The 10,931-nt window shown below is 41.6% G+C and overlaps 1 protein-coding gene and 1 long non-coding RNA gene across 3 annotated transcripts in view; one reads left to right on the top strand and one right to left on the bottom strand.

Annotated features, from left to right (window-relative positions):
* The window catches only part of pip5kl1 (phosphatidylinositol-4-phosphate 5-kinase-like 1), a 106,063-nt gene extending 96,384 nt beyond the window's left edge, over positions 1-9,679 (top strand). The window contains exon 10 of the mRNA XM_050052409.1: positions 2,838-9,679. Within this exon, the coding sequence (XP_049908366.1) occupies positions 2,838-3,282 (445 nt within the window). The 3' untranslated portion in view covers positions 3,283-9,679. The remainder of the gene's footprint in view (positions 1-2,837) is intronic.
* LOC126395185 (uncharacterized) overlaps positions 1-10,931 on the bottom strand; it is a 523,086-nt gene that overhangs the window by 485,242 nt on the left and 26,913 nt on the right. The gene's annotated exons all lie outside the window — the stretch shown is intronic.

Genomic DNA, 10,931 nt, shown 5'->3' with positions numbered 1-10,931 from the left:
TAGGTGGAGAGATGTCAGAGTGGGCTGCCCATGACAGGCGCTCCGAGCGGTTGGGGGGTTCGGTGCCTTGCTCAGGGGCACCTCGGCAGTGCCCAGGAGGTGAACTGGCACCTCTCCAGCTACCAGTCCACATTCCATATTTTGGTCCGGACGGGGACTTGAACAGGCGACCCTCCGGTTCCCAACCCAAGTCCCTATGGACTGAGCTACTGCCGCCCCAAGTTTGCCTACCAGCCTGACATTGGGGTGGACGACGCCATCATCTACCTCCTGCACAGAGCTCTTTCTCACCTGGAGAAGCCCGGAAGCTCTGTGAGAATAATGTTATTTGATTTCTCCAGCACTTTCAATACCATACAGCCTGCACTTCTGAGGGACAAACTGAAGCACATAGGGGTGGCTAATCACCTCACATCCTGGATCCTGGACTACCTCACGGACCGGCCGCAGTATGTCAGGACCCAGGATTGTGTATTGGACTTGGTTGTCTGCAGTACGGGGGTCCCACAGGGGACGGTGCTGTACAGTTCTCCAACGACTCTGCCATAGTCGGCCTCATCACAGATGGAGGCAACAGGGAGAACAGAGAACTGAACCAGGACTTTGTGGACTGGTGTCTGAGGCACCACCTTCAGATCAACGCAGGGAAAACCAAAGAGCTGGTGGTGGATTTCCGCAGGCACAGACTCCTCCCCCCAACACCGGTGAACATCCAGGGAAAGGACATTGAGATGGTGACATCTTATAAGTACCTGGGTGTTCATCTTAACAATAAACTGGACTGGACTGATCACATCACAGCACTATACAGGAAAGGTCAAAGCAGACTTTACCTCCTGAGGCGGCTCTTTTGGTCTTTTGGAGTGCAGGGGGCGCTCCTGAAGACCTTCTTTGACACTGTGGTGGCATCAGCCATCCATCAGCCATCTTTTACGGAGTGGTCTGCTGGGGCAGCAGTGTCTTGGCTGCAGATAGGAAGAGACCGGACAAGCTGATCAAGAAGGCCAGCTCTGTCCTGGGATGCTCTCTGGACTCTGTGCAGGTGGTGAGGACTAATGACTCCCATCCTCTGCAGGAGGAGATAAAAGCTCTGGAGAGCTCTTTCAGCAATAGACTGATTCACCCAAAGTGTGTGAAGGAACGCTATCGCAGGTCCTTCCTGCCTGCTGCTGTCAGGCTTCACAACCAGCACTGCTCACAGTAAACTGCACCATGGACACTCTATGGACACTACGGACTCTTATAAACACCACTATGAGCATTGCTGTCCCCCATGTTGTTGTTTATTTGCACATTCAATATTCACTTTGCACTAAATATGTTCACTTTAATCCATTGCTCACTTTTTTATCACTGCTCATTATTATTACTGTTATTATTTATTGCTTTTTTCTGTATTTTTGTACTTTTTTTTTGCATGCCTAGTGTTTTTAAGTTTTTTAAGTTTTTAAATATTGACATCTTTAATCTGACTTTTTCTCCTGACTGCTGTAACACTGGAATTTCTCAGTTATGGGATCAATAAAGGTGTATCTTATCTTATCTTATCTTATCTTATATTGTAAGGGGGGCATGTGATGATCACAGGGGGGCAGCATTGCATTTCCCACAGATCTGCACATACATAACTGCCAAAATAGACAAATGGCAATTGTCTATTATTACTGGGACAAGCACAAATTTCACTTCATATGCACATGAAAACCAGTTGTACAACCGACACACACTGCAAACACTCAAAATCATACCAAGAATATTTGTCTCATTTCTAGTCAAAATGTCTCATTTCTAGTCAAAACAAATATTACACTTAAAATAAGACTCATCACCTAAAATGTAACTTGTTTTTAGACAATTTTCACTTGTTTCAAGCAAATTTTCACTTGAAAGAAGTAGAAAAATCTGCCAGTGGATCAAGATTTATTTTCTTGTTACAAACAAACAAAAAAACACTTGATCCACTGGCAGATTTTCTACTTCTTTCAAGTGAAAATTAGCTTGAAAGGCGCTCTGGTGTGACTTTCGTGTACTGCTCTAGTATGAAGAATGTGAGACAGCAGTCACCAGTCCTCTGCTAGATATTGTGCCATTATAGTCACATATAAATCCACTGACTTTGAAGTCCAGGTTTCACAAGTTTATGTCGCCCTTCCTGTTGTTGTCAAAGATTCCACAACTTTATGTTCAATAATCTCATTGTAGCTGTGTATGGCTTTTGCAGTTAGGCACATATGTATAAAAAAGGGTACAATTTTGCAATTTGCACCACAGCACAGGTAAGGGTGCATTTCACCCTTTGTGGGTACTTTAAGAATTTCATGGTTTCTTTGTGTCTTATTTTGACAGGTTTAGCAGCCACAAAAGCCACGCCATCCTTTTTTTTTCCATTTTTCCTGGCAGTATTGCACAATAGATGAATAGACAATGAAGCTCATGCTCATAATGGGTGGTCGGCAATAACACTGTTATTCAATGTCTAAGCATGCCTTTTGTTACTTCTGACAAAGTTGCATCGTATTTGCGCTGTCACATGGCCAAAATATCTAGTGGTGTGAGTAGGTTTTGTGTGGTAAAAAAGTAAAAACATATTTATTAATTTCAAAACCTGTCCTATGCTTTGGAAATCATTTGACAACTTAACAGTTCTAATCTTATCTGCCAAATCACATCAGATGAGGTACTTCCTTGTTACTTTTCCTTACTGCTATGACATTGTAACATCTGGCTGTTAAGACAAATCAGAACATTTTACAAAATGGATGAACTGTGAGTAAGGCTTCATGCAATGATTGATGTGACTCATACCCATCCTCTTACCTGTGACTTTCTCATTTTAGATCTGTGAATCCAGGCTCCAGCCCTATCCATGCAGGCATAGCTACTGTCCCTGGGGCAGTCCCAGAAGATGAGTCTGCATCACTTATGTCTAAAACAGATGGCAGCTATTTGAAGCAATCACATGCAGGAGTTGCATCAAGTGGTGGCACTCTTCAAACATGCCCAGGGCATGCAGGACCAGGCAGTGACGCAGCTGAACTTCCAGACTTCAGGGCCCAAAACCGACGTTTACTGCCCAACTTAAAGAATCCTCTGCATGTCATTGATGGGCCTGAGCAGCGCTACTTCATCGGCATCATTGACATTTTCACAGTTTACAGTTTTAAGAAGAGGCTGGAGCATTTGTGGAAGATGTTGAGACATCCAGGCCGATCCTTCTCCACTGTCAGTCCACAGACTTACTGCCTCAGATTATGTAACTGGGTACAGGATCATACCAAATAGAACCTGCATCAAGTGGTGGAAACTTATCACCAGCTCTCACTGAGCATGTCTTAACAACTAAATGGCCAACCAAAGTCCTCACACATGCATTGACATGGAACAAATTTATCTCCATCTATGGCATCATATTTGTGCCTCACGTAAACACTCGGAGCACTGAAAAATATTTGATGCAAGCAAAATACATTGAGACTGATAGTTTGCGATTGAATTTTGCAAAAACAAAAAATGCTTCTGACTTCAGTTCTCCTCTTGGCTAAAATTGCAACACATTGCGACACTTTTACCAGTTGAAAGGGCTGGAGAACTTGAGAGCATGTAGACTGCAGCAGGGATGTTGAGAGAGGGTTTAAGAGGGCATAGAGCAGGTAAAGAGGGGTAATGAGTGAAACTAAGCAAGATAGAGACTATTATTTAAGTTAATGTGGAAAATGGGAAACAAACAATTACACTGAGCACAGAAAACATTTTTGTTTGCTTAATTGGGATTTAGGGGCATCTATGGGCAGAGATTGTATTAAATATTCATAACTGTTTTAATTAGTTTATAATCACCTGAAAATAAGAACTGTTGTGATTTTGTTACCTTAGAATGAGCCATTTATATCTCCATATGGAGTGGGCCCTCTTCCATGGAGTCCACCATGGTGTTCTACAGTAACACAGGATGGACAAACCAAACACTGGCTCGAGATAGACACATTTGCGTTTTTCGCTTTGTGAAAGTGAACCACCACATCACTGGTGACCAAGACCAAGGGATTCTTTGCCGCTGTGCAGATGAATAGTGTTTTGCTTCCCCACGTGCTGCTGCCAACACCCGTACCTCCACTGTCAGATGCGAGGGAAGCCAAAGAAGGTTCATCTTCACACTCTATGACACACAACTGGTTGAATATTGGCAAAGCTTCCCTGCTTCCCTTCACTGGTTCCCTTAGGGACTTGGGTTTGGAACCGGAGGGTTGCCTGTTCAAGTCCCCGTCCAGACCAAATATGGAGTGTGGACTGGTAGCTGGAGAGGTGCCAGTTTTCAGGGTCTGATTTTGGTTTTGGAAAGGGGTCTAAACTTAGATCTCCTTCCAACCTCTCCAGGTAACAAGTATCATTAAAAAACCTGACAGCACTCACTAATAAGTATAATACTTTTAATATAGTGGATTGCAAAGCAGCAGTCAAACGGTCAGTCGGGCAGTCAGGCGTCCGTTTGACTGCTGCTGGGCCTGTTGTCTTGGAACTGGAAATCAATGCTGAAATAGCCTACACTACACTGTGGCTCTGACTTCCGTATTGTATGACAATTCCTGCTATTGTTTTGACTTTGGTTATTTTATTATATTATGTTCCCAGAACATGGTGGTTCAAGTTTCCTGGAGATCTCTGAAAAATCCCCTTCAGCAGTTACCACTGACCAACTGGAAAATAGCATGTGAAGGATAATTCATCTCTCCTTGAAGGCAGTTTCCACTCTTGACACTGGATCCGATGATCTCCCTCTGCATGGCCAAACGATTTCCACAAAAACTTATCTAATGGTAGCTGACCAAATTCTATAAATTGTTTGTGTGGATTCATTCCCCATTGTACCAATGAAAGCCTCCCCCTGATGGCTTTGCCCATCTCTGACTGTAACACCTGTCATCTACTCTACCTGAATAACCTTACATTCATGAACTGTGCACAGTTCCACCTGTGATGAGACCCTCGTCCTGCAAAACACCTATAAGCAAATGTTAAACATGCTCTTATGTCCCTACTGCCATCCCTCTTAGGATAGTTCCCTGACCAATGGTGTGTCAGAGGCACTGGAGGTGGTTTTCTCCAAAACCAAGAAAGTTTTCTAGAATTTAGACTTCAGATTATCGTCCCCAGCCAACAGCATTTGTTACACTAGACACTTATTTCAATAGGTTGACCACTGCTGCTTCTTTCTGCCCCATATTTGCTTGAAAAGGAATGCACTGGAGATGTGGACTAAAAGCATATGAATACCTCTCTAAGGGTTGGAGCAGAGTCTGCATTCTAGGCTATGCAGTCCCAGTAATTTGAGTTGCTAATCATTGATGATGATTGATGTTGAATGTTGTACTTATGTGCCAGATTACAACACTCAACATATCCTCATAGAACGGTTTGTATGATATCCTACGGAAATGCAGACCCAACAATTTGTATTATATCTTACCAAGTAGCGCCCTATGAATTAAGTTATATCCTTAACATACAATTATATAATTAACACAAAGTTACGGAGGTTAGGTTTAGGTCAGTAAAGTTACTGTGGAAAGGTTTAGGAAAAGAAGCATGGTGAGGACGTACCGTCAAATGACTCAAAGTTCATACGGTTCTGAACACACGTCACATAGGGAAAGTCCTGAGGGAAAGTCCACAGTTTCATGACCCATCCACCACCTCAACTTGCCTCCTTACAAGACTGCTCAGGACTGCTTCCTTGTTTACTCCCGTCAGTGCACTGGTCATGAGATCACAGCCGTTTAAAATATGTGGGATATGTGCGAATTTGGGTGCATTACTTCTACTACTACTACTACTATTACATTCATAGCCTGCAATGCTAGCCTCTCTGGTATTATTGATATCGGCCATTGGGGCACAAATATTGCTCATTATGTTTTTGTTGGAATAATTGGTTTTATTTTCTTTGCTATTGCTATTATTATTACTTGTATCAGATCAATGTATGAGACTGATAAGTGATTACTGATAAGATGACCACTAAAATGATAGTTCAGTGAGAATCTCTTACAGGTCTAACTACTCACTAACCTATCTCCACTGCACTGTGAATAAAAACTCATCTGAACCAGCCACAGAATTGGAAATAAAGATCAGCATTCAGAACAAGGTTTTATACTTTTACGTCAAAGCTAACCCAAAACAGTGGGTTGTTGGGTGAGCTTATCAAGAGGTCTGAGTAAAACTAAATAGTTCTCAGTAAACCTAGGACAGGGTTAATAACAATACAGTATGATTCAATCTGCCCTAATCCCTTCAGGACCTTAGAGAAAGTCTCTCTGGATGACAAAAAAAATGAAGAATTACACACAGGGATCTGTTAATCACTGTAAAATAGTCTTGTCTCGGCACAGAAGAAATGTCATACAGAACAGCAGGAACTTTATCAGTGAACAGGAATGACAATAATACACTATAAAACTGAAACTATGGGGTAATATATTTTCTCTTGAGTAGCCCTATCTAGAGCCTAGTCTGCCTCATTCAGTGGTACTTGTAAAGTCTTATTATATTCCAAAAAGGGGGTCCAGACTATCCCTTAAGAGTGTATCTGTTTTCTGAAGTTTGAGGAAATGCATAGAGTCACTAATCCATCTTGTGAATTTAGGAGGTGCTTGTTCATTATGATGGTGGCCTTTAACATGGATGTTAATTCATGTATTTTTTTAGACAGAGCTAAGAGAGCTTGTGGGACATAGTGAACTCACCACCCACACACAGCGGGCAATAGAAACAACACTGATACTAAGAGCTCTAATGTCAATAGTAACATAGTATTTATATGGGAGGGGAGGGGTTATGTTAAGGATGGCCCCAGTGCGTCATGGAGTATGCCCACCCAAAAAAAACCTTGACACAGAAATGATGAAAAACAGTTTAACGGTCTAACTCCATGGTTCAGGGTTACACAGTTTAGTCTTTGAATAGTCAGTTTATTTCTCTAAATAGGGTATGTTTGGAAATATTCATTCCAGGTGCCGGAGTGCACTCTGGCACAAACTGGACCATTGGTAAATTTGGAGTGCTGTTGGAATGTACCGTTTGGCAATCCGTTGTACCACACTCTTGGAGTAGCAGAGCGCACTCCAGCAGGGTGAAGTTAATGTGTGATTAACTTAACTGTTCGTTAATTCATGTCGAAATAGAACACTCTGTTTCTTTGACCAACAGGGCTCTCATTTTAGTGAATTTATGAAGGCACCATGTCAGGACACTCACTGTCTGCACACATGAGTGTTACTTGAATAAGTAAACCCAAACCAATGGGACCAGACTAGCCAACCCATATGCTCTCACTGGAGAGCTGAATGGATGATTTGACAGGATTGTCAAAGGTGGGATGGCTGGCTTTGTGGTCTTTTTTCACTGTTACAGTCATTAGCGGCAGTAGCTCAGTCCATAGGGACTTGGGTTGGGAACTGGAGGGTCGACTGTTCAAGTCCAGACCAAATATGGAGTGTGGACTGGTAGCTGAGAGAGGTGCCAATTCACCTGGGCACTGCCGAGGTGCCCTTGAGCAAGGCACTGAACCCCCCCAACCACTCGGGGCATCTGTCCATGGGCAGCCCCCTCACTCTGACATCTCTCCACTTAGTGCATGTATAGGTCCTGTTTGTGCATGTGCGTATTTCGGACCTGTGTGTAATTGATAACGGAGTGAAAAAATTGAATTTCCCTTCAGGGGGATTAATAGAGTATATCAAAAAAAAGTTAATTAAAATTAAATTAAAAAGCAGAAGCAGCATGTGTAGACATTCAGTAGGCTATACCTTTCGTAGCTAACTAGCTAACCCTACACTTTTCAGGGTCTGATTTTGGTTTTGGAAAGGGGTCTAAACTTAAACCAGTGAGAGCCAACCCATATGCTCTCACTGGTTGATAACTATACCAATTTACCAGTTTCCTCTGTATTGTTTTGATATCTCACATTAGCAAATACGTAGTCTCTATATACAGACTCTACAGAGTCTGTAGGCAAACCCCGGAGATCTTGCCTCTGGAAGAAGAGCGGAAGAGCCCTGGTTTCCAGTTGTAGGCTGTTTGTATTCCACGTGATATTGACCAATCACGTTTGAGCCGGCTGCAGTTGTTGCCAGGTTAAACGGCCCATGCGGTGAACTAACGAGGCGGAACATAATTGGCGTCACTGCAAACTCTGAATCCGTCGCAATGGTTCAGCATATTTACTTATATCGGAAATGGAAATTCTCCTCCCCCGCCCATATCAAACTGGAATGCCAAAAAATCGGGGGTCTGCCCCCAGAGGCTGTATCGCCGTCTGTGGAAAGTCAGACGCCGAATACAGACGAAGGGTTCCGAGAATGGCAAATATGCTAAAAAGTTAGTGTTACAGAGAAATCCAATATTCCTCTTTATACCTTCCCAATTTCTCATTAGGTGGACAGGATAACCCTTAATACACTAAATGTTATTCATCCCTATAACAACAAATAAGTGTGTGCTGCACATAAGAGCATTTTTGATGACCACCTCCATCTAGTCCTTTCGTCTTATTGCATTTAACCATAGTTGTCTTCATTTTTGTTGACGGGCAGTGGTGGCTGATATGTGATAAAAATTAAAATTTTGAGCCATGACTCCTTCTATTCTGGCAACCAACAACACAACAAGATGACATTTTAATTTTGCTTTTCCCAAACTTAAACAAGCCCATTCTAGCCAGACCTTAATTCCTGTTTTGTACAAAAAACAAAAGACCAAATTGTAAGTTTTCATACATTTACAGTTTACAGTAAAAATCAATGAAATTTCTTGTATTGAAAACATACTGAACCGTGACACCCCTGTATCATATCAAACCTAAGTGTGAAATTTGTGAACTGTTATGCCCACTATGTAGTTATTAACAGCTCATTCTAAGGTAACGAAAACACAACAATTCTTATTTTCAGGTGATTATATGCTAAAGAAAACACTTAATACGTTCCATTTTTGTCAATATATCCCTCTAAATCGTACACACTGGACCTTAAATTTGAAGTTATGACTGTCTAGGATGAACAGAAAGATGAGTGTTTGAAACATGTCACCAGTCCAGATGGTTCATGTTCCAACATGAAATGAAGTCAACCTGCAGTCTTTTTATTATGTTTTAATTTTTCCCAAATGTGTGCAATGGAAAGGCAATAATTACAGTGTTGTCTGGTAATGTTTTTTATTGCCAGAAATCTCCAGGTCAGCTTTTATTTGCTTACCATTTCTTGATTTGTAACCTTTTGTGTGTTGATTATACAGTTTAACTGGTTATAACTGTAAAGACTTGTGCTTTCACTTTATCTTGGAAAAAAATTGCAATTTTTATTATTTATTATTTTTTGACATGATCTCATCTCTGTAATGCAGCAGTGCCTCTTTAGAATATGATACTTACCATTAATCCACCTTTAGCCTGGGAATATTATGAAAATAACAAAAACGAACTTAGTTTAAAACTTATTATGTTTGCTTCACTGACAAGTAAGATGTATATGCTGATGTATGAATGTCTAAATACAAAGATAAAACTGTAATACTACTCTTTCTTTGCAATTTAACATTAATGTAATAGATGGTTTTACCTTATGTCTGTGCATACTGGGAAAGGTATCTGCTGTAACCTTTGCCTAATGGATAAATGATGTGTAGGAGCTAAGCTTGTTGTCTGGTGTGCTTTTCCTGTGGTATTTTAACACCTCACACTTACAGCAAATCCTCTGATGAGACAACCTGACACCGGATGTTCACTGTTAAGGTTAATTCACCATGGGCAATTCCCCGACAAGGGAGGTGCCTTTTGTACTTAATGATTATCTCAAACAAGAAAGATTAAGTACTCCAGCAGCTACACAGTATGAGACTTTTGTATATCCTGCTTTGACTAAACAACCCATGGGAAACCTATTTCTGTCTGAAAATACATGTATAATGTCTGAGATTGAACCCAAATGCAGCACTCAAGTTACAGTTGGTAATGACTTTTATTTATACACAGAATAATCAGGAACTTGAACTTTACTGGGAAACAGATGATGTAGATAGGTCAGAGGCAGGCAGGGTTGGTAACAGGAGATCATGCAGGTAAAGAGTGTTGGAAAGTCTTGCATGAGGGTGAAGAACAATCTGGCAAAGAGTGTGGGTTCATCCGAATATCCCTCATCGACTCCTCTGTCCTCTATACTTGATCACTTGACCCAGAAATCGATTGAGACTCGTCATCTTGTAGGACGTCTCAATATGTTAAATGCACTGGAAGAAGCTGAGGAGAGAGGAGGCTTTCAGCGGGGAGGGAAGCGAGGATACACGAGTGCAGCCTTCGCGGAAGTCTTCTACCGACTGACACACCCCCTGACTGGATATCAGTTATTGATTGGACAGCTGATCGGACTGATCTGATACATCCCAACATACTGGAGTTTCATACAGAGTCAAGACAGATAACAGATTAAACTCAAATGTGTCACTGCCACATTTTATATTTTATATGCTCTCTGATTCACCATCGAGTTAAAGATCAAGGCCCGTATTCACAAAGAATCCTAAGACTAAAAGTAGCTCTTAGTGACGTTATTCTAAGAAAAATCTTAGAATTCCTCGAATTCTAAGATTTTATCTTAAAAAGACAAAAGTTATTCACAAAGCATCTTAGGCCTTAAGAGAGCTCCTAAGGTGAAAAACTGTTAAGAAGAGAGAGGAGGACTTTTAAGAAGCCTAAGAGTGTCTTAAACAGAGAAGATGGCGGAAAGACAGAGAGGAAGGAGAGATATTCTCCGTAGCCTATATTGAACGACAGTGATTTAATAAGACGCTACCGGCTTGATAGTGCAGGGATAATGTTTGTGGTTGACCTCATCAGGGATGAGCTTACTTTTCCCACCCAGCGTAGTAACGCAATAACG

Source organism: Epinephelus moara, chromosome 9 (genome assembly GCF_006386435.1).
Source record: "Epinephelus moara isolate mb chromosome 9, YSFRI_EMoa_1.0, whole genome shotgun sequence".
Lineage (NCBI taxonomy): Eukaryota > Metazoa > Chordata > Actinopteri > Perciformes > Serranidae > Epinephelus > Epinephelus moara.
This window is presented reverse-complemented; position numbering and strand designations above follow the sequence as displayed.